Source organism: Mastigoproctus giganteus, chromosome 7 (genome assembly GCF_048544385.1).
Source record: "Mastigoproctus giganteus isolate SK-2022 chromosome 7, ASM4854438v1, whole genome shotgun sequence".
Classification (NCBI taxonomy): domain Eukaryota; kingdom Metazoa; phylum Arthropoda; class Arachnida; order Uropygi; family Thelyphonidae; genus Mastigoproctus; species Mastigoproctus giganteus.
The window spans coordinates 192,798,578-192,823,822 of NC_143581.1; the positions used below are offsets into that span (position 1 = coordinate 192,798,578).

The following is a 25,245-nucleotide window of genomic DNA, read 5'->3' on the forward strand; positions in this document are numbered from 1 at the left end:
GAATGCAGGGTGAAACTGTGGTAGCGGGAAACGAGTTTGCCAGGTAAGTTTCCTGTGGTTCTCATGTTGTTTATTTCCACTTGTCTGGAATGTGAGGACCACATGAAATTTCTGAAAAATTTTAAAGGGGCTCAAGGTATAAAAGTTTGGGAACCTCTCTTCTAGTTACAGAACAGGAGAATCATGTATGTTCAAATGTTTTGTGGATTTAGTTTCTTCAGTGTGCACTAAAAAGTGAAGAAACAGAAGCCAAGTTAAAAAAAGATAGATTTGATCTTTCTCTTGGGGACAAGCCTATTTTTAAAAATTAGTAAGATAAACTGTCCAAAACTTCTTATAAGAAAAATTTAAGCTATATTGATCAGTTGATTTCATGCTGAAATCAACTGATCAGAAGGGACATTGTTTAATTTTATATTCACAGTTAATTTTGCAAACAAACTAAAATTTTTCTCTGTGCAATATATACAGGGTGTTTCAGTTAAACGTTTCGGAACTTCTAAGAGGGGTAGGGTACATCCTGACAACTCGAAATCATATAGCAATGTGGGGTCGGAAATGCTTTCCTGAAGCGGTGTTGTACACAGAAGCGCCATAAAAAGAAAAGAGACCGTAAGTGAGAAATCGTTTTAATAATACATGAAAAGAAGCAAAAGGTACATGGATTAAAGTAAGTGTACGAAGTTTCTTCCACGGGCTACAATGCACGCCTCACATCTCCGACGCATGGACATCTGAACATTCTGGAATACTCCAGGTGAATTTCGAATTTCTTCGGCAGCTATTGCGATTCTTGCAACCAGCTCCTCAGCATTGTCAACAGGGGTGTCATAAACTAGCGATTTTATATGACCCCAGAAATAAAAATCAAGACATGATAGGTCAGGTGACCGAGCAGGCCAACGCACGGGACCACCACGTCCGATCCACTGTTGACCAAATGTGACATCCAGGTAGTTACAAACATCTCCGCTATAATGGGCAGGGGCTCCATCGTGTTGGAACCACATTGTCTGTTGCGTCGATGCAGAAATCTGTTCATCTCTCAAAAGTTGTTCCGTAGCCAGGTGGGAAGGAGCAGCAGTGCATAGCACACGCTTCTTGATTAGACCGGGGTTCGAGCCCGTCACCACCAAATACGGAGAATGCGGAAAGGTCAGGGAATGACCACCGCATATCCCGGAGCAATATGGCCTTAGTTGCTAATGCTCCTAAAAACCAAATAACAAACAAACAATCAAAAGTTGTGGCAATACTTGCTGCAGAAAGATCAAGTAGATAAGTCCGGTTAGACGACACGGTAACAGGTAAGGTCCGATGAGGTGATCTCCCATAATACCGGCCCATACATTGACCGAAAATCGAATCTGTGCTGCACGACGTCGTATTGCATGCGGGTTCTCGACCGCCCAGATATGGTCGTTATGCGTGTTGAAAATTCCTTCCCTTGTGAAGGATGCCTCATCGGAAAACAACACTTCAGCAGGAAAAAGGGGATTTGTAGCACATTTTCCAAGGTACCACTGTGCGAAAGCAATACGAGGTTTAAGAAACTGCTGAGGAGCTGGTTGCAAGAATCGCAGTAGCTGCCGAAGAAATTCGAAATTCACCTGGAGTATTCCAGAATGTTCGGATGTCCATGCGTCGGAGATGTGAGGCGTGCATTGTAGCCCGTGGAAGAAACTTCGTACACTTACTTTAATCCATGTACCTTTTGCTTCTTTTCATGTATTATTAAAACGATTTCTCACTTACGGTCTCTTTTCTTTTTATGGTGCTTCTGTGTACAACACCGCTTCAGGAAAGCATTTCCGACCCCACATTGCTATATGATTTCGAGTTGTCAGGATGTACCCTACCCCTCTTAGAAGTTCTGAAACGTTTAACTGAAACACCCTGTATAGTATAAAATTTTATGGGCTTTATTCACATTAGTTGAACAGGGAGTGCAGTTTAGGCAGGTCAATCTTGCATGAATTGCACAAGGAGGAAGATTTTAAAAAATATGCAGAAAGTAGGGAAAATCAGCTGATGCTTCCAAAGCCAGATTAAAAGAAATATCAAAATACAGCAAAAGAATCTGAAATTTTTATGTTACCATTTGAAACTGCTAAAGCAAAGCACCTCTATAATTGTAATTGGAGATAACTATTTTATAATACAGTACTGATTTAATTTCAGGTAGTAGCAAAACTATAGTTTACAAGTTAAATTTTTAGTAAATTGTAAAGTTTACAATTTACTAATATCAAAATTAAATTTATTAAGTGTGAGTAATGCATCATTGACAGAAGCTATTGTGGAAATCAGTTGAGAGTTTGGCACAAATATTGATAAAGACACAATGTGAAGAAAATTACACTTACATGGGTGACAAATCTCAAGCTCTTCAAAAAGCTGGAGATCAGGCATTTGTGAGCAGGAGTTTTTGGCCAAAAGGGGGAAAAAAAAAGATTTTTCAGAAAAAGGAGGTTTTTTTTAAAAGTCCACACTACATTAGAAAATTTCACCAGTAAAATATACATTTTATATGAAAATACAGTCATAGGATTGTTTACCACTATATGATTTTAAGCATTAGCTTTCCTAACATTTTTTTCCTTTAGATTCCTGTTTGGCTATTCTATTAGACATCAACTAATTCTGATTTGCTTCAAGACAGTTTGCAGACTTCAATTTAAAATTTTGTTCACAACAATGCCTCTGCTGTCCAGACTTGGCTGTCAGGAATATTTCCAGTTTCATCAAAAAGAGATCTGAACTCAGTTTCTGTTTTAATAACCTGGCTGAATAATTCTCTCAGACTTGGCAGCTATGAGGAATTGTTAAAATTCTAAGCATGCCTTGGGATAATTTTTAATATTTCAAACTTCCTTAATCACTTGTCTCCAACCAAGGAAACAAATGTATAAGGAAGCACTGTACATTGGTTCTTTCTCTTTTCATAATAGTGTCTGGTAGGTTGTCATGCTGAAATCAACAGAACATTGAAAAGCATCTATTGCTATATCTGTTTCTTTACAGACACCAAGAATTTTTAAAATCTGAAAATAATGGAATGCCAGTTTAAATTTGTGCTATCTCTATCTCAGTATTTATAAGACCAGTTTTTCAATGGGAACTTGTGCACCTGTAGCAATAAAGTATTTTCTCAATGAGCAAAAGAACAGAATCTTTTCCTTGTTTTTGCCTTTCCATGACCTTGGCAGTTGATGCAAGAAAGAAAGCTTATATAGCATCAGTTAAAAAACAAAAACCAGTTCTTCCATCCGTACCCTCCAAGCATTTGTCTAGTTTTTCCTTGAATTTATTCAACTTACCCACTCATCCATTATTCAACAGCAAATGGAAGCCTGTTCCAACAATCAACCAACTGGCTGAAGGCAAACTTCCACACATCTATCCTGTAACCATTCTTCCTCTGCAGTTTGCAGAACTGAAGCCTTTCTAGGTAAGCATACCCTTTTGTTCTCTTCATCAATCTGGTTGCCCTTCTCTGCACCCATTCTAGCAGATCTACATCTTCCCAAAGTGCGGCACCTCCGTAGCCAGGTGGGAGGGAGCAGCAGTGTGTAACACATGCTTCTTGATTAGACCGGGGTTCAAGCCAGTCACCACCAAATGTGGAGGATGTGGAAAGGTCAGGGAATGACCACTGCATATCCCGGAGCAATATGGCCTTAGTTGCTAATGGTCCAAATAACAAACAAACAGTTCTTCCCAAAGTGAGGCCTCTGGATCTGTATACAGTACTCAAGATGTGGCCTAACCATGGCCTTATACAAAAGGATAATCACTTATCCATGCTAGCAAAGTTTCTGTATATCACTGACAAAACCCCACGAGCTGCCAGGACAGCTCGTGGGGTTTTTGTCAATGTCTGCACTGCTCACAGAATTTCATCTCTGACTTTGCAATTACCCCCAGGTCTTTTTAATTCTCCACTACCCCTGAGTGTAGTTCCATACAGTTGATAAGTTACTCTGGGGTTACTACTACTCATTTGCAGTACCTTGCATTTGTCAATGTTAAACTTCAACTGCCATTTCTCAGCCCATCAACCCAATTTTGCTAGATCTTGTTGCAGTAGCTCACTCTGATGACTGTCATTAACCACCCTGCCAACCTTTGTATCATCTGCAAACTTAGACATTAAGCCTAATATACCTTTTTAGCATTAGCATTAGTTGAGGCATATGATGCAAGAAAGCAAGCTTATACAGCATCAGCCAAAAAAAAAAAAAAAAAACTTTTCCATTTCACCCATCCAGTCAGCCTGCTCAAACCATTCAAGACCTTGTACACCTCATGCAGATCACCTTGCTAGTGCTTAGTCGCCAGACACTGCAACTTGCAGAACTTAAGCCTTTCTTGATAAGAGCACCCCTTTGTTCCTCTCACCAATCTTGTTGCCCTTTGTACTCTTTCTAGCAACTCTGCATCTCTCCTAAAATGAGGTTTCCATACCTGTATGCAGTACTCAAAGTGTGGCCTGACCATTGCCTTATACAAAGGGATAATCATCTCCCTGTCTCTGCTAGCAAAATTCTTATATATCATTGACAAGACTCGATGACTTGCTCTGGCACCCATCTGCACTGCTCAGAGAAATTCATATCTGACTGCAAAATTACTCCTAGATCTTTTTCATTCTCCAGTTCCCTGAGTGTTGTACCATCTGCAAACTTGGACATTAAGCATAATATTGATAAATATTGAATATAAATAACTGAACCCTAGGGAAACTCCACTAAAAACATTAGTCTACAAAGAGCAGTGCCCATTGATAACCACTCTCTTTTTCCACTTAACCACCCCTTTATCCATAGCAGTAACCTGCCCTTAATGCGACATTGCTCCAGTTTTTACAGCAGTATTTCATATGCAACAGTATCAAAAGCTTTCCTGAAATCCAAGTATATAATGTCAAAATTATTTTTTGCATCCTTGTTTATTTTTTTTTATTTTATTTTTCCTTGGTCACTGCATCATATTAATCTATCAGATTGATTAGCCATGATTGCCCTGTGACAAATCCATGCTGTGATTGCAGTATAATTGCATGCCTGTCCAGATGGTCCTGCATTACTTCTTGAACCAGTTCTTCCATTATTTTCCCTGAACAGATGTTAAGCTAACAGGTCTGTAATTACTCAGTAGAAATGCCTATGAATAAGGAAGAACTATCCTTCTGATTTAATCTGCTATGATAATCAATTTCCAAAATGCAAGTGGAAGTTTTAAAATTGTTAAAATAAATTTGCACATAACACCCTTCAACATATCTTGGAGTAATGACCTCAGTATAAGGATGTCAGTTATCTTGGATTGAACAGTTATGTTCATATTTTCCAATGTTGGCATAACATTTAAAAGAAACAAACTGCTTTATTTGACCCAGAAGAGAGAGAGAGAATCATAAACGGATTACACACGCAAGTTAGAAAACATTTTTGTTTTATTTGTTTTTGGCTGATGCTATATAAGTTTGCTTTCTTGCATCATTTGCCATTACTACTATTACATACTTAGAATTAGCTTGCATAGCCAGTTTAGGATTACTTTCACCAGAAGTTTTCAGTTCAGTTCTTTCTTGGTTTTTCAATTTGTTCACTACTGTTGTCAAAGGATGCCACTGTTTTAGTAGTCTAGTTACATATTTAACTAAATACAGCCACCATGTACACACATGCTTCAAAATCTTTTTCATTTCAGTGACATGCACTGATTGAAATTTAAATCTATCATTCCTTTTAGCACTTCTTTCTGGACAGTAGTAACTTTCCACCAAGTTTTCATCCATTTTCACAGGCATGTAGCCCCCTTTTGAGCACACAATAAGATGACAAGGAGACATCCTGTTACCACCAAGTGCTCAACCTCCTCTTAATACTCTTTTGTTACTCCAGTTTTTAGACCCACCTTAACAGGTGCATTATCAACCAGACAAGCTTTTTGAAGGAACCGCTCATACTTTCAGGTTATTTGGATGTTCAGTCTCTCCTCCCCCCAGCAGGGCTGCTTTCAGTTCGACTTTTTTTTATTTATTATTTTTAAAATTATTACCGCAAAAGGTTGCGATGGGATATAGCTTTGATTACTGCCATGGCCGAGTGGTTAAGGCGCCAGAACCTCTCAACCTAGAATTCAAATAACTTACGAGAGACTTAATACAATGACGGGCTACAATATGAGAGGTGTGGTCCACACTTGTTGTGGTCGTGGGTTCGAATCCCACCCCTGGTGTAACATTTTGCAGGTGGTAGATGACTTTCATCAACCAGTGAAATACCACCACTTTGCTTATTGGAGGCTTGAAGTGGTGAAACCCATGTTTAGTCTCTAGAGCAAAGTTTACGGCATCCCCCTCCCCCCATACTTCTCCTTCAACCCATGCATGGTACTAAGTACTATAGGTTTTGATACCTTTCGTGTTTGGGGTTTTCATAAAAAAAAAAAAAAAATCAAAATGGCCCATTTTTTAGAGCCATCATTACATCCTCTTTCCCTGTCCATTCAATTTCACTAGCAATATCTTTTGATTTTGTTCTTACACAAATGTGTTTTTTTTTTTTTGCTATCAGGAAATGTACTTCTGAACAGCATGCCCACATGTTCAGCACAAATCTGAGGAAGATTGTTCTATTACAAAAGATGCAAATAAATATTCAATATATGACATCATTGTCACCACGAAATGTATTATATAAGTAAATAAATCCTTGCTGTTTTTCTTAGCATCCTTTGCCAAAGATTTCTCGTAATTTGCCTTCACCTGCCTAACCTCCTTTGTGACTTGATTGCAGACTAGCTTATATCTGCCATAGGCTGCTGTGTCACCTGATAATTTATACGCATCCCATGCATTTTTCTTCTCTACCACGAGTCTCATTAGACATCTTTCTGCATTTCTTTCTATGCACTGCATGCGGTAATTATGCTTATTATTTTTGCAATCATCTGATTTCAAATATCTGATCATATTTCCCGCCACTTGAAATATCATGTAGATACGGTATACAAGGCAAATGGGTGTTATATTTTTCCGATTTTCTAATACATGGAAAATCTTGGGTACAAGTCTTCTGAGATTGTCATTTCTTTGACATCTTACTGAAAGAAATTTTTAACTAGCTTTGCACCACACAAATCTAATGAAATATCATACTGTGATGTATGATATTCCATAATGTAATAATGAAAGAATAAATAATTTCATAAAACTAATGTACGAACATCACTATTATCATGCATTTATATGCTGTGTAGTCAGGTGTCAATTGTCCATCAGGTGCACTGTGGATACACATACCCTTGACAGAATTTGTTAACAAAAATAAGCAAAAATTCACAAAATTAAAATAAGTACAATTTTAACAAGTTTATATTGTTTTTTTTTGAAAAGAGAAAGACAAACTCCTTGTCACCAATTATATTATGAGGCTGAGAAAAACTGAGTAAAAATGGTGGATTCTCCATCATATGCACTTATTAAATAGGCTTGCCATTATGGGTTTTAATTTGTGTTCATGCATCCTGTTAAGTTTGTTTTCAAAAGTGCCCCATTAGATTTTGGTTGTCCAGGTACAATCTAAATATTGGTTCAAACCATTTTCCCCTCTACATTTTTTTTCATTTACTTTTTTAAATTTAGAAGTTGATAAATTAAAATATAACTGATGCAGTAATTTATAAATTAAAAGTTTGTTTTATTTCAGATCCTGTCATAACAGACTCAAATTGGTAACAGTAGAGAAAAATAAAACTCAGCTGATTATAGCTAATTGTAATTAAACACATTACAGCTGAAGTGTCTACATCAGGTCTCATTCTTCCAGTAAGCTCTCCTGGAAGAATGACAGTTTTCTAAAACATTTTGTTATATATAATATGGTTATAAGTAAATTGTATCACTTTAATGATACATAACATAGAAAATGCATAGATTTGACATTTAGAATGAACAATGCACAAAAAAATTAGTTCCTAAAGTCACACAAGGCAAAAATGGTTCTGTATAGAAGAATTATACAAATTATAGTGTGTCCATAGAATAATGAGCTTTAAGAATGGCTGATAACAAAATGAACACAAATTCACATGAAACTTGTATGGATGGATCGTGCTTTGTTGGTTAAGGTGTTACTAAAACAATAGCAAAAACAATAACACTAACAGAAAAGTGAGAGGTGAGCCTGTCACAAAATGGGTTATGGAACATTGATAGAGCAGTTCAGGGGCAGACATGTCTAGAAGCCAGGGCAGATGACTCAGATTCTAAGGGTGTTGTGATGACCAAATGCACAATACAATTCGTGTTCATTTGTAGGGGAAAGAGCAGCTGCTACACCTTGAACCTTTTATAGTCAACTGCCTGCAAGGTGCTGACAGTTGATTGGCACTCATATAAACTGTATATGGCACACCAGTTGACTGTAAGTGATGCTGAAAAATGTTTGGATTTTTCTCTGAAGTTCCTTGCTAAGAAGGAAGTGGACAATGCAAATAATTTAATTTGCCCTGGACCATTGCAGACTGAGGAGGTGAAATTTTAATTGAATAGTAATTTCAACACCCAGAACTGTTAGATTACGGGGAACATTACATCAGTGAGATACTTACTGTTCAAGCATTAGGTGAAGCTCCACTGCATTCAGGATGACACTGCTCCTTTGCTGAACCTCACTCTATAAAAGTTTTGGTTGTAGGGTTATTTGTAGGACAAAATATACCAAAATTGAAACCCTGGCAAATGCAAGCCACCATAAAAGGGCACATTCCAAAGGAAAATGTTGGGTGATACTTGATGTGGTTCTCGAATTCCATTACATTGACAGTGGATATAATAAAGTTTGTTGTTGTTACCTGTCATGCACAGTATGCAGTAATGTTTCTTTTAAACAATCTGTAGAGTACCTTGAAACAATTGGGCTTCAACTGAACCCTTCAAAATCAACTCAAATAACAATAACCAAAAAGAGTTAAAAGTGATATTCAAATCTTTGTAAGCAGTGAATGGGTGCAAAGGATGAGGTCCATACAGACCTAGACCTCAAATGGTATGAAGGGCTCACTTTCCAATCTCACTTTGACAGGACAAGAAAGATGTATACACCACTGTGGGGAATATGACAAGAGCTCATAATCCAGCATTGATTTGCCAATACATCTCGAAGTGCCTTACATTTATACTGCTTTAGGCTTCTGAAATTTTATTCTCTGCTCTGGCTTCCTATCTAAACAAATACCTCAGATTAGAATATTGTATACTAAGATGGATGAAAAGAGTGATGGGCTCTTACTATTTCCAGATCCATTCTCCAAGCTATAAAAAGATTTACACTATAAAAACGACCTTTTAGAGAGTTATATAGTGAAAATTTCACCTTCCGAGGTCGTGGAACGAATTACCAAAAAACAATGTGTTATTGGGTTCACATTACGATGTTTTCATGATACAATGGTATTGGATTAATGCCGTAAAGCGGGATACACAGTATTGTATAGCTACGTGCATGGTTTGAAATGCAGTATTTATGAGTGCTTAACATTCATTTTTTGCAATTAATGTTTATATTTTCGATTTTGTTGATACTTGAAAGGGGAAAAAAAAAAAAAAAAAAAACTCGTAAACCGGGAACTGTCTGTATTTTCTTTCAATTTGATAAACTATGAGGTAAGAGACATTTTCATTTAGTGTTTAACAGATGCCAATGGATCAAAAGTATCTTTCTTATAGGCAGCTCCCATCCACACACAGGATTAGTGAGATACCAGCAACAGGTGTTTAATCTGGACAGAGAACTTTGGTTTCAATGGCTGAACATGAACAGCCAGCAAAAATACAGATGTTGACATAATGTCTGTCAGATGATATATAAGCATTTGTTTCAGTCTAGGGATGAATAATCTTAAATTCTAAAAAATATAATTGGTTTCAGTTTACTTGTTTATTTTTGCCCAATATTTTTACATTGAGTTTAACAGATCATAATTAATAGATCACCATTTCCAATTCAGTAATAAAGCTAAAAAGTTAATTAAAACAAAAAGGAGTGTCACCCAGATGCCATGTGAGCATCTTTGTCAGATTGAGGGCACGAGGGATGGAAGGTAAACCACAGTGTGTATGTGTTATGGTGAAAGTCCTTAGTCTGTTTTTTTTTTCTTCCATAATATCGAACTTGGTAACTAATGTTTCTTGCATTCATCAGTCATTTTATATAATCACCAACGGTCAATCAAATAAGTATAAGGGACTGGTATAAATGTGGCTAGCCCAGAATGCTTAGTTGACCCCCACAGCTGCTTTGTTCACTGTTATAACCTCAGATTTTCACTTGTTTTAATAAGTAATGGTTTTACACCCTTCAAAAACAGGTAAGCTCGGTTCTTCCAACACGAGAAAAATGCAATTAGTCTATTGTTTTCTCATCACCTACCAATCTGTTATTGCTTTCCTTTTTGGAAATGTGGGGAAACAAAAGGTGACAGTGAACAATTACATTTTTCACACAGCTTATCAATAGTCAGCAAACTACATGCCTATAATTTAATTATGTTTCCTACTTATATTTAGGTTTCAGGGTTGTTAGTGAAGAAGTAGGAACTGGAGAAGAGACTAATCAACAAAGCAAAGAGGTTTGTACTATTCCATGAATGGAAAGAAGCTATGCACACAAGATCAAATGCCATAAATAGTTTACACTAGCAAGCCTAAAAAATGAATGTACCAGAGGAAAAAAATCTTAATGAAAAAGACTGCATCTAAAAGTGTTGACAGTGTCAATGGTGACACACAGTTTAATGCTTGAAATGCAAAATTTCTGATTACATCTTTGCAGGAATGTGCAAGAAGAGTCTATAACAGGAGGTCAAAGTTAATAAATTGCATTTGTAATGGCAAATGTCAACTGAATATGTGCAAAAGTAAAAGAAGAAAGCACAGTTCAAGGTGTGATAGTAGTTTTGCTTGTTTTAGTAAGTAAGGATTTTATTTCCTTAAGAATAAATGAAAATTTTAAAGCTGGTGAGCTCAGATCTCCACTGCATGAGAAAGGTGCCATTAATCTCTTATCCTGTTACTTTTTTTTTTTTTTAATTGGGATTATGGTGATAGTGAACAGTTAACATTTTTCACATAGTCTGCCGAACATTCCAAGCTAAGTATCTATAATTCCATTCTTTGCAGTTTGTAGTTAGGGAAGCTTTATGACATGTTTATTTAATCATCAAAAAACTTGATAATTATATAAAGTGACCAGTGAATGTAAGAGATATATATTTATTATATCCACCAAGTTTTGACTACTGGTGGTTCAAAAAAAAAAAAAAAAAAAACACTACTTGTTTTCACCATAACACAGTGAAACCTATGGGGGGTTGGAATTATTCTATGTTCTGTTCTTCAAGTGCCACTGCTCTGGCTATTATAAATTATTTGACTCTGGGAAAGTTTGCTGTGGCTACCTTAAAAGCATGTTTCTTGATATGAATCAAATTCTGTTATGCATGTCTCTCATTTTTACTTAAAAATGTGATGCCAGAGTTTTCACTCAATTGACTTATTGCTCATCTTCAGAAACCCTCATGGTGACCATGGGAATGCTTCCTGAGAATCACGTTATAAACCATAAGTTAAAATGCTGCTTTTTAATAAGTTCAGAGGCCCATCACAGTGGAGTTTATCAATGAACCTTTCAATCATGTTGAGTTTTGATAGCAGCAAGCTACTGTAATTAATGATAGGCATAATTGAGTTATTACTGAAATAAGTTTATGGAATTTTCAAAATCAGTTATATGTAAATCAGCTAATTACAAAATCAACAAGAGAAGGGGAAAAAAAAAAAAAAAAAGACGGTGTTGGAATTCAATCTGATATCAAACAAGTACTTTTATTTCTGCTTAATAGGTTCCAAATATATAATTCCAGTTGGTCACTACTGTATTTCATAATAAATTTGCATATAACCAATTATTTATCATTTGATTATACCTATCACTAAGTGTGACTATGAAATATTTTGGCCTATAAAAATGATCAGCAGTTAGTTTAGAAATCACTTCAAATGTGTAAACTGAACAGCTGGAAAGAGCTAACAGTTTTAGAGGGAAAAATTATACTTTGGATGTCATGGAGAGGGAAGAATGTCTGTCCATATAATTGCTTAGAACTAAACATCTCGCAACATATTGAAGAAATGGAGGTCTAGAAGTAACAGTGTAAGAAATGACAATGTAGATGTAAAATACTAAAGCTAATGTTGGTTACCTCAGCTGTACTTAGACCCTGTAAAATATGAGTTTGGAGTTACAAGCAAATTTGTGCTTCCATGCAACAGACAGCTACATTTCATTAATTTTCACAGATGATGCAAGGCAGAACCTGGACCTGTGAAGCAAAGAGCAACACTTATTACCTGACAGTTGCCCCACCTCTGAAGTTTGGAGAGGAGGAAGAGTCATGGTCTGCTTTCTTACTTACTTTAATCAGTAAGTAAGAAAGCAGACCATGACTTCTTACTGATTAAAGAGAGATGATATATAAGATTAGGAAATTTTATTACTGTCTTTTATAGATTTTTATATACAAATTATACTTACAAAAAGTAAATACTATGTGGTTGAAAAACAATAGTTGCTGTATTCACACTATCATTATGACAATGCTGAATGAGTGTCTATAAATATATACATACATAGATAATATAAAGAACACAGAAATTTCTGCATACGTACATAAGTGTCAATATGTGTAGTAACTAATGATAAAGAAGGTTATTTCCAATGACAAGTTTATTTAGAAATTATATTAGTAGGGGAGCATTAGACGTCTTACATTTCTGGATTTTTTTTTATTTTTCCCCTTCTTGACATTAATTCTTCAAATCTGTTTCTTTTGAGGCCACTTGCTGTGCATTGCTTGCTCTGGCACCTGTTTTTGTTTTTGGTAGTGAATCAAGCTTTTCTAATATACCTCCATGTCCTTCTTGTTGCATCTTTTTACGCCACTTACTCATTTCTTCAGCATAACGTTTCTTCCTTTCTTCAGATTTCTTAATATAATACTGGAAGGGAAGTAATTTATGTAAATAAAATCTTAACATGTACAAAATCTAAATAAGAATTGATGAACAGTGATTTTATACACAATTTTAATTATACAATTAAAAATTCAATTCCTAACGAGGTTCCAGGATTCTTGATAGTAGCTTATAAAAACTACTGCCATTGCCACAAAACAAGGCACCACCATTTTAAGGAACTACTTTAACTAAGTATTCATTAGCTAAACAAATAATAAGTAAGCAATTAAGTTTTTCTCAATAAATCCAATAATTAATTCACCCAATAAAAATAGGAGAGGAAAAGACACCTTGGTGTAATTATAGATGAGAAGTTTTATTGACAAAAACAAGATCATACCAGAAAGATGTTAAGTAGTCTAGCTGCTTAAATAAATCTGTTTGGATCAACGATACCAAAATTTTACTTCACTATTTGTCCTTTGTACAACTAATATTGCTCTGTGGATCAGTTCTTTAGAGAGCACTTGAACTGACTGGATTAATGATAGATACTGAATAGCTATTAACCTTTCATCACTCACACCCTAAATGGAACAAATATGTTTACATTTCATCTGTCAGACATCGTCTTTGTCTTCAATTATAATTAAAAGTTCCAGTGTAAGCAGCTGTACTTAAAGCTTGAAGGTAGTGTTCAGTAGAACTCTGAAAGTTTTAATATTTTAAGTGTAGAGTGATGTGGTAAGCAATCCATTGTGGCAGAACCTTGGAACCTATGGCAATGATCACTGGATGCACAATATTAGCCATATGGGGACTGGCATTGTCTTGATGGAGAAACCACTTCACACTGGAAAGTTCTTGATGTTTCTCATGAATGGTGCACCGAAGTTTGACTCTAAGAACCTCAGAGTATGCTTCCTTATTCATAGTTGTTCCACGGGGCACAAAATGTGTCACAGGAATGCCTTTTATGTCAAAAAACACCAGAACCATTTGTTTGTCGCTGAAAATTTCTTAGGTCTTAGTGAATCAGAATGCTTCCACTCAAGTAGTTTTGACCCTGTGTTCAAAATGATCAAGCATTTCTTTGCACAATTCTACTCTTTGCTGTTTTTGTATTAAAAACTAAGCATGTATTAAAGGAGTGAAATTGTGTGTAATGCAATGGACACAGATTCGCAACACTTTCAGGTGATCTTTCACAATATTGAAGTAGTAGTGGCGGTGGCATGTGATGCAAGAAAGAAAGTGTATCAGCTTATGCAGCATCAGCCAAAAAAAAAAAAAAAAAAATCACACCATTCCCTCCAAATGCAGGTCCAGTTCCTCCTTAAATTTATTCAACCTATCAACTTCCACAACGACAGATGGAAGTTTGTTCTAGCAATTAACCACCCGCTGGCTAAAGGCAAATTTCCGCACATCTATTCTACATCTGTCTTTTCTTAATTTGAATTTATGCCCCCTTCCAGCCACTGCAATTTGCAGAACTTAAGCCCCTCTTTGTAAGAGGATCCCTTCATTCCCCTCACCAATCTTGTTGCCCTTCTCTGTATACACTCAAGTAAATCTACATCCTTCCTAAAATGAGGCCTCCGGACCTGTACGCAGTACTCAAGGCGTGGCCTGACCATTGCCTTATACAGAGGGACAATCACCTCCTTCTCCCTGCTAGCAAAATTCCTATATATCATTGACAAAACCCCATGACCTGCCCTGGCAGCCAGTCTGCATTGCTCAGAAAACTTCATATCTGCCTGCACAATTACTCCCAGGTCTTTTTCATTTTCTACCACATTAAGCATAGTACCACACAGTTGGTACGTTGCTCTGTGGTTACTTCTACCCATATGCAGTACTTTGCATTTGTCAAAGTTAAACTGCAGTTGCCACTTCTTAGCCCATCTGCCCAAATTATCTAGATCCTGTTGCAGTAGCACACTGCCATTACTGTCATTAACAACCCTGTCAACCTTTGTATCATCTGCAAACTTCGACATTAGGCCTGATATACCTTCATCAATATCATTGATAAATATACAAAACAACAGTGGACCCAAAACTGAACCCTGTGGGACTCCACTAATAACATTAGTCCACGAAGAGCAGCACCCATTGATTACCACCCTCTGTCTTCTTCCACTTAACCATCCTTTTATCCATTGTAGCAACTTACCCTTAATACCATTCTGCTCCAATTTGTACAATAGTCTTCCATGCACAACAGTGTCAAAAGCTTTCCTGAAATCCAAATATATGATATCAAAATTATTTTTTGCATCCAGTTCCTTTGTAACCACATCATAATAACCAATCAAATTTGTCAGACAAGTCTTTCCCTTAACAAACCCATGCTGTGTCTGAATTATTGCTGCAGTCTTGTCTAGATGATCCTGTAATGCATCTTTAACCAGTGACTCCATTATTTTACCTGGAACAGAAGTTAAACTAACTGGTCTGTAATTACTCGTGTCACCCTTCGACCCCCCTTTGTGAATTGGGGATACATTTGCACATCTCTAATCCGTGGGAACCTCCCCTGAGTCCAATGATGCTCTCATAATTATGGCTAAGGGTTTGCTTAGTTGCTTTGCCGTCTCCTTTAATATAACTGGATAGATCCCATCCACCCCAGGTGCTTTTCTGATGTTTAACTTCAACAATTTCTTCTCCACTTTGCTCTCAGTTATTACAAAATCATTATTGTGAGCACTACCATATGAAATGGCCACTCTAACAGCTAATTCACAAAGTGTAATTTGCCTGTCTTCAACCAAAATTTCCTGGGCTTTTTTACAATTTGCTCAGTTGTTGAGGAGAAAGGCAGGTCTTGGGTTATCTGCAAACAGACTCACGGCCTTCACTGAATTGCTTGTACCATTTAAATATGGCCACCCTACCAAGACACTCTATACCATACGCTTCATACACTAAGCCCTGTCTGATACAATTAACGAATCACATATTGCTGTTCAATCTGTATGTCCAACACGATCTGTATGTCTTCATGCAACACTAGCTCGACAAGTACTGGCATGCACACAGTCTGCCCAGTAGCGATCAGGAGAGTGCAGTTATGGAAAGTTTGTGTGGCAAACATAAAATCTTGCACCAGTCTGCGAATTAAATGATCACCCATCAAAGCAAAAAAGTATATGGAATAAACTTTTGTCCTGATTTTTCAGACCAAAATAAGTGTTGCTTTTTAGCTATGAATGATAGAGACTTATTTTTCAAGCATTCATTATTTATTTTTAGGAATGTATTAAAGGAGTTACTCCCCAACATTCAGAAAATTATGGCACACTCAATATGTCCTCTCAAATATAGTGGCAGCAAATGTGTTAAAATCAGAAATTTTAAAAACAGCTGTTCAAACACTGAGTACACGCTTATATTATACTTTCAACATTTACTGCAATTGCTATATTCTCAGATTGCCCCACCAATTTAGGCATCCAGTTATTAAGCACTGTAACCCATATATTCAAAATTTTCCACATATAGATGCCCCTTTGCCAATCCTTTTTTAGGTATGGCTTCCATTATAACTTCACTTTTCTTCACAAGCAGTTGTTTGATAAATCATTAACAGGACACCATAGACCCTGCTTGCTGCTGCATGGGAACTCTGTCTCCCTGGGTTGTAATCCCCAATTCCCTTTCTTTTTTTTTTTATTTTTTTAAATTGAGTTCACGATCTGCAAAACTAAAAGATACATCTGGCATAAATAAATAATGTCCTGGGAAAATGTGAAACGATGCAAGTACAAGCACTGGAAGTTTTGAGCCTGTATCCTGCTAAAAAAAGTGCAAAATCTCTGCTGTGTTGTTATAGCAGTTGCAACAAAACATTTACAATTAAGTTGTAAATTTCAAGGGGTCCAAAGCCATGCAGAATATAAATGGAAATTTATTTAAAAATAAATTCTTCATGGTAAATTATTAAGTCATTGTTTCCATTTAAGACCATAATTGTTCTGATAATGGTTTCAAGTTTATCACTGACACCACTGCAATCAGAAATGAAACTTACTTCTTTATTTTCTTCAGATAGTTCTTTCCACTTTTTGCCTATCACTTTCATATATTCCTAATGAAAAAAATAAACTTAGTAAATACAAAAGTATGTATACATGGTTTAAAAGGCATCTTTAGTAATGTATTGTTTCAGATTCTAGCCTTCACTTGGTTAATTTGGAGTAATTGGCTAATAAAAATGCAACTGCTGACTGTTTTTTGTTATACATGTCCTGACAATATAAATATGTTCCTGCTTGTTAATAAAATTGTTTTATTAACAAGCAGGAACATATTTTTCAATCATAATAATAGCTTAGTATTATCAGAAGGGCATGCATAAAAGAAACATTGAATCTACAGTATGAATGCAATGAACAAAAAATGAACCATTTTAAACAGGTAAGAATTAAGAGGATTTAGGCTAGAATCTGAACATGGAAGTAGATATAATTAATATTTACTTATCTAGAAGTTTTTATAATCTCATTTAAAAGAAATTTTATCTACTGTCTTGATTATGAATTAAGCACCAGCAGGAAGTACTGCTTATTTGGGAATGGGACGGTGGCCATCAGATTGGAAGAAATCAATTTTAATCCCCTTACCAAAGAAAGGAGATCTGAAAATTTTGCTCAAATTACAGGACTATTAGCTTAATTTCTCATGCTAGCAAGATTCTTCTTAAAATCATATTGAACAGAATCTCAAGAAAACTTGAAGAAATGCCAGAATAGCATGCAGGTTTCAGAAGGGGTAGAGGAACCAGAGATCAGATCTTAAGCCTATGACTGATTTTAGAAAAATGCAAAGAATTCAATGTTCCAGTTGTTTTGTGTTTTATAGATTATGCAAAAGCATTTGATTGTGTTCAACATGAGAAATTATGGGAAACAATGACTATTATGGGTTTCCCAATCCACATAATTCAGCTGATTAAGCTACTGTACCAAGAACAGGAAGGAACTGTGAGAATGAACATGGGAAACTAGGACTTTTTCACAATAGGTAAGTGTCAAGGCAGGGCTGTATTTTGTCACCTCACCTTTTCAATCTTTATGTCGAAGATATCATGCGTGAAGTTTTGGAAGATTTAGAGAGTGGCATCAAAATTGGAGGACTGAAGATAAACAACCTTCGTTATGCATATGATACTGTGCTAATTTGCAATTCTAAGGAACTGAGACTGATTCGTTAATTTTTCCAGTTGCCACTTATGGATGTGAAGGATGGAATCTGAAAAGAGTTGACGGGAAGAAAATTGAGGCATTTGAAATGCGGTCTTACAGGAGAATACTGCGCATTTCTTACTTGGATCGAAGAACAAATGAGTGGGTATTGAATAAAATTGGGAGGTCTAAAATTCTTCTTCGTAGCATCAACAAAAGAATACTCAAGTTTTTTGGTTATATAGTAAGAAGGGAAAACTTTCTGTTGAAGAATATAATGGAAGGAGAAACCGAGGGGAAGAGGTGCAGAGGAAGACCTGCAACTAGGTGGAAGGATGGGATCAGTGAACTTCTGGACATGACACTTTGTGATGCTGCTCATATAGCACACAATCGATGCAGTTGGAGGAATTTGTTAGTGACCACAACAGCTCCTCAGGGAGCTATGTGACTGGAAGAAGAAGGAAGTACTGGATCAATAATTGATCCAACACTTATTGCTGCTGGGAAAACTTACTTTTGAGAGTAATATTATTTATTACTACCAAAACAAAAACTGGCTAAGTCATTTTAAGTTGATCATGCAGGAGGGCTGAAACCATCTATAATTTATTTTGGTCAGTGGGATTTGAATCCAGCTAAAATTTTCACCAATGATATTTGCAAATAACGATATGTAGAGTACATAAATGTTCACATGGATAGAATTACATGAACATGTCTGTAATTTAGAGCAGCAATTCAATCTTTCCCACATCACCTTTCAATTGAATAAATTTTACATGCACCAATATCTTATGTCTCTAGTTTTTTAAAATAACAGAAATAATATTTATATATTATAACAGTATTATTAGCATCAATCTGAACAAATACTGAACAAAGAAATATGTCCATAATACTGAACAAAGAAATATGTCCATTAAGAAATAAATACTAGTTTATATATTTTTTTAAATATAAAATCAGCTTTACTGATCTTTGATCAATGCATGGACCTACTAAGTGCTCACAGCCTAAAAAAAAAAAAAAAACTGGAGGCAGTAAGCCAATCAAAGTGGCCAAACTATACATTACATTCTTCAGATGGTTCCCTGCTGATTACCTTTAATTTTTCATGTCTAGGAACGAAGAGAGGTATTGAGGACTTCTTTCTTACATGAATAGCTACTCTTTTTTTTTTTCTCCAGTAATGATGTATCCTTGCATCATTTCAAGCATATTTCAAGATATATGCTTGAAAACTTTCTTTCATCCAGAGAGTAACTGATTGTTGGAACAAATTTACATCTGGTAGTAGTAGTAGTGGCATGTGATGCAAGAAAGCATCACACGCCATGGTGTTGTGCAAGTGGCTAGTTTGAATAAATTAAAGGAATAAATAAATTATTGACAGACGACATGAGTAGCAACTTTTTCTTTTTTTTTTCCAGTATTGCTGTAAGCTTGCTTCCTTGCATCATTTACCACTATTAATATTATCTAACCTCCTGAAATATGGAAAAAGCTGATAAATGTAAACTGGTTATTAACCGGTTTTGCAAGTCTGACATGCAGTTCACCTATTGGAATTTCCACTCCCTATCCCATATCAAACTTTGAGATGGCACTACCTTGAGAAATCCCACCAGAGGAGGAAACGGGCTCAAGCTGATCATATCTTCTGCCTTTCTGTTTAACTATTTGTAGCACTTTGAGCTACCAATGATTCTACTATACTCCCAGTGCCAAAATTTCTACATAGCACTGCAATATTCTACTGAGTTCATCACTATGCAAAAGTATTTGAATATCGAAAAATGCATCAAAGTCCCTACCTCCCAGCCATTTCTTAGATCTTCACATTCAGTATTAATCATCAGTTGGTCTATAGTCAACTATTGTGTCATCAAAAGACTTTTAATCACTCTCACATCACATATGGTTGATTCCAGCCTTTATTTGTCAGATTTACAAAAAGGTATGTAAATAGGTTCTACAAATTTGTAAATGATCTAGAATACCACACAGTCACACAACTTATTCTTACATATGTATAAGTCACCTGATCAAATTAGCTAAAGTCATAGACCATCATTCAATACCTCTACAACACTATTAATTAGGCATCTCCCACCTTAGACTCTCAAGTACTCTGGTTTCTTTCAGGCAAGTGGGCCTTGCATTACCATTAGCATAATGGAAGTGTGAGGGTCAGTATAGTGAAACAACGTTAAACAAGAAGTAATTGTCACTGACATTTTAAGAATAATCACTAATAATCAATCAGGTAATTTTAATGTAGCATATACTGTATCTTTCATGTTTGGTTCCAGTATTCACAGAGTATCCACAAACCTCCTTTACAGCACTAAAATGTTATTGTATGAATAAGGTACATAATACTTACCTGAAAGCATTTCCAGACAATAGAGGATACCTTCAAGTTTTTATTCACCAACTGGAAAATGTGCATGCTGTAGTAGATGGCAGTATAATCACATGAAATTAGCATTAGCAGAAGCATTTGATGCAAGAAAGCAAGCTTATGCAGCATCAGCCAAAAAAAAAAAAAAAATAATAATAATAAATAAATAAAAAATAACCACTTCCACTTCATCCCTCTGTTCGTTCGAAATACCTGTCCAGCTGAGCCTTAAACTTATTTAGGCTATCAACTTCCACGACAAGGGATGGAAGTCTATTCCACCAACCAACCACCTGCTGGCTAAAGGCAAATTTCCTCACGTCTATCCTACAGCTGTCTTTTCTCAATTTGAATTTATGCCCTCTCAGGTGATTATTCTGAGCAAGAGGAAGAATCCCATCAGCATTGAGCATGCTCAAACCATTCAAGGCTTTATACACCTCTCTCAGATCACCTCGCTGGTGCCTAGTCTCCAGACACTGTAATTTGCAAAACTTAAGCCTTTCTTCGTAACAGCACCCCTTTGTTCCATTCACTAATCTTGTTGAAGCTTTCTTCAACAAATTTGAAGAAGGCACAGCACATGCAGTCTATCACCAATGTTATGCATACATTTTTGAACTTAGTTTAAAAAGAAACTACTGAGTAGACCTACAGTTCCACAATGGTGCAGAAAATTCATAAAGAATGCTTGTTTGTGCAATCATCCTGGCTGAGGCTGTGGCCAAACAAAATTCAGAGAGGATGCAGTGGAATTAGTTCATGAAAGTTTTACACAAAGCCCAGGGAAATCTATATGACATGCCAGTTATGGGCTTAATGTGTTAGTCAACAGTGAATAACATGTTATGTTATTCACTATCTGAAAATGAAACAATACAAGCTACAGCCCATAGAGCTGCCAATCAATGACAAAGCCAAGAGGATCGAATTTTGTTGGTAAATTCTGCCATCATTAGTTTCATGATTATGCTGCTATAATCTGCAGTGTGCACATTTTCCTGTTGGTGAATAAGAACCTGAAGTTATTCCTTATCACTTGCAAGTGGTTTCAGGTTTGTATCATGTACCCTATTAACACAATGTTTTATTTTTATAAAGGAAATTTGTGGACACCGTGTATCTAAGTTTTTTGTTCTAGAATGCTTATTTTAACCCCTACGATCAATTTCTGTATTTTCCGTTCTATCACAAACTTACTTGTGGCAACCAATGTCACTAAGAAATTGTGGTCAAAGCAGAGCTAGCTATCACTTCAAGAGCACATCCAGCTGCATGCTTTCGATGAATATTGTCATTCTTAAGTTCTCAGAAATGCACATTCACATTAGAGCTGAGATTTGGTATTTATTATTAGAATATCTAAATGATGCAAGGAAGCAGGGGACATAAATTCAGGAAAGATGGCTCCAGAACAGATGTGCGGAAATCTGCTTTTAGGTAGTTGACTGTTGGAATAAACTTCTGTCTGGTATTGTGGAAGTAGATAGTTTGAATAAAAAGGAATTAGACAAATTATTAGAGGAGATGGACAGATGATGTATGAACTTGCTCTTCCTTGCATCATTTGTCACTACTACTAATAAATAAAGTTCATGAGATCAAGTCTCCTGTTACTAAGTATTAGTAAAGATGCAAGGAAGCTAGGCTTTTGCTGTATCAGTATATCAGCTTAAAAAAAAAACTGTCTATACAACTTGCAGCCTTCTTATCACTCTACCTGCTGCCAGAAGATAGCAATTCAGTTGTCCCATTAATCTCATCAGAATGTCAATTTCAATTACCTACAAAAGTAGTTTATTCCAGCAGTTAACATGCTGAATAAAAGTAAGCTTCCTGTGGTCCAGTCCATTAATGTCAATGCGAAAATTCCACTATCATTCAATCTTCTTGATTGTGCCCCGATTCTTGCATCTCTCATTCAAAATTTTCCTGAGAAAAGGACCAAGTACTTCAACTTGGTGGCTCCAAGAGTCATTCTAATGAAATGTCTTCTAGAAACAGCTTTAAATATTTTATTATTCCTTTAAAATGATAATGCTGAAATGTGAGAAAGAATTTTCCTACTCCATATCAATTCTGCTCTCGTGGCAAAATATCTTAAGAGTAAACCTGTACTGTACTGGTATTTATTCTGTTTAACTATTCCATTTAACTTAAGCCAGAGACAATAGTCATTTTCTAAGGATAGTGAACTAAAGTGAAGAAAAGTGACAAACAACTGCAATAACTTTTAAGTTCCAAAGTTTTCCTGCTCTACTATTATTATTGCATCCTATAATGCATAATATGATATATATACTATAATATAATATACTGTACAGTATATAGATATACTACATCTATATTGACATACAGACACTATAAAAACAAATATACAGTTGATTCCGGTTATTTGGAACACATCGAGACTAGTGCATTTTGGCCCAATTAAACAGCCCCAATTATCCAAAGTTTCACATAAAAAAAGTTAAAAATACAATGAACCCCCACTTTACAACTGGTTCACTGTACAATCAAATCACGTTATGATGGAGTCACCATAGTAAAGTACTGTTCACTATACGATGTGTAGTAAGCGCTGGTCATTGTGATCATGTTTGTGAATTGCATTTTAATTCTATTAAACAGCAATTCTAATTAGCGAAAATAGGAGGAATATTATCCAGAGGCTATAAAAGTAAAGATATATTAAGCACAAATTTACCCTTTATTACCTTACAAATTAAATGATACGTGAAAATCAGAAGAATATACATGATAATAGGCATAATTAATATGTACTGTAATATGTACATACTAACTAGTTGACATTTGTGGGTGGGGGTTAAAATTTAAAACAGTAAAAAGATAAGTAATCAATAACAAAGAACACGGCACACACAAACTGCAAGTAATACGATACACGCAAGTGAGAACGGAGTAACAAGTTACGAAGCTTTAAAAATAGGAATGAAGAGAAGATTCCGAAAATTAACAGAAAAGCCCAATAAACAGGTGACTGCTAATTGTTTTTATTGTTTTATGGTTGTGACCTCCAGAAATCTGACATGGTACGGTCGGAGACAATCAGAGGGTAATCTCCGGTGCTGTGGTCTCCTGCCCCGATTAAACGGCATGTTGTCCCAATTAAGTGAAGTAAACCCTGGCTATTTTCTCGACTGGGTTCTGCTTTTTAAGATTTGCCCCAAATAACCAGAATCCACTGTATAAGATTAATATTTTTTTATCAACTGCTATCTTTTATATTATCATTATACTTTCATATTACTGTTAATTTATTTTATGACTGATTACACTTTTGATTAAGATTTATGAGACTTACAGAAACAGATTTATCCTTTTTATATTGCATTTGATCTGCAACATATAAGTTATACGAACTTGGTCCGGGAGTGGGCATATTAAGTTCACGGAGTATCTATAAAATAAATAGCATTTAGAATATTTACAAGTGATGTGCAACAATATACAACAAAAGTATACATAACTATTGCATCTGCTTTTGCTGAAACAGAACCATCACAAGTAGTTTAAGCTTTACATGACAGTAAACATTTAAAAAATTATACACACTTCTGCATTCAACCTCTCCTTAATTGATGCTACCTGTTGTCTGATGAGAGACCAGTAAGTCTCAAAATAGCTATAAAATAGTAATTTCACCAGTTTTAATGCTATTTGTATATATAAAAAAATTTAGTATTGTAGGTTGACTTATGGCCCAAATTAGGCTTAAGTTCTAATGGTCCCAGGGGAGAAACTGAATATAGAAATATATGCAATTCTTAAATTATTTCAATACCTGCAATGAAATAACTGTACCTTTTATGGTTTTATGCACTTTTATTAAGTGACCAATGAGATCTATAAATAACAAATGATTAAAGTAACCAATCAATTAAAAGGTTAATGAGACTAACAGGAGGAGGAGATCCCCCTCTCACCTTGTAAACTAGGCTTGCAGAGCACTAACTGGGATCATACAGCATGAGAAGGTGAGGTGTGGGATCCACACCTTACCCTCTCATGCTGTAACCTGTTAGTGTGCAGCCAACTATATAACTTGGATAAACAGGAGTCTGAAAATATGGTACTGGCAAACTGGATAAATTACAGGCTGAAATATTACCACTGCAGTGGAACAAATCAGTTAACATATTTTAGAAAGAGAGAGAGACAGAGAAAATTGGAAAAAACAGCAAGTAGGCAATGACAACTGCATCTACAGATATATATTAATATTACAGGTAGGCCCCACTTTACGACGCTTAATTCTATGTAGTTTTACATTAATGCCCTTTTAAAATAGTAATGAAAAAAATTAAAATATATATAGTCGAACTTCCCTATAACGAATTCGATAAATCCGGCGAAAAAATTTGTTATAGAGAAATTTCGTTATACAGAGAATATCTTTTTTATTAGAAATCGTTATCTAATTAGAAAATGAAAACAAATCTACATTTATTTTTAATGTATTTTATTTCAAAGACATACTTATTTAAATTATGTTTACACAATTTTCGCCGGTAAGTATCACACATTAAAAAAATCTGTAATTTTTGTTTCCATAGTACAATTTAAAAAAATTGTCTGATTCTCAAAGAAAACCT

The 25,245-nt window shown here is 35.6% G+C and overlaps 1 protein-coding gene across 1 annotated transcript in view; it reads right to left on the reverse strand.

The window, feature by feature from the left end:
- Nucleotides 1-12,832: 12,832 nt before the first annotated feature.
- LOC150083504 (transcription factor A, mitochondrial-like) overlaps nt 12,833-25,245 on the reverse strand; it is a 75,461-nt gene continuing 63,048 nt past the window's right edge. The window contains exons 5-7 of the mRNA XM_090377322.1: nt 23,955-24,050; nt 17,070-17,126; nt 12,833-13,069 (exon numbers count right to left, since the gene is read on the reverse strand). Coding sequence (XP_090233448.1) covers nt 12,878-13,069; nt 17,070-17,126; nt 23,955-24,050 — 345 coding nt within the window. The 3' untranslated portion in view covers nt 12,833-12,877. The remainder of the gene's footprint in view (nt 13,070-17,069; nt 17,127-23,954; nt 24,051-25,245) is intronic.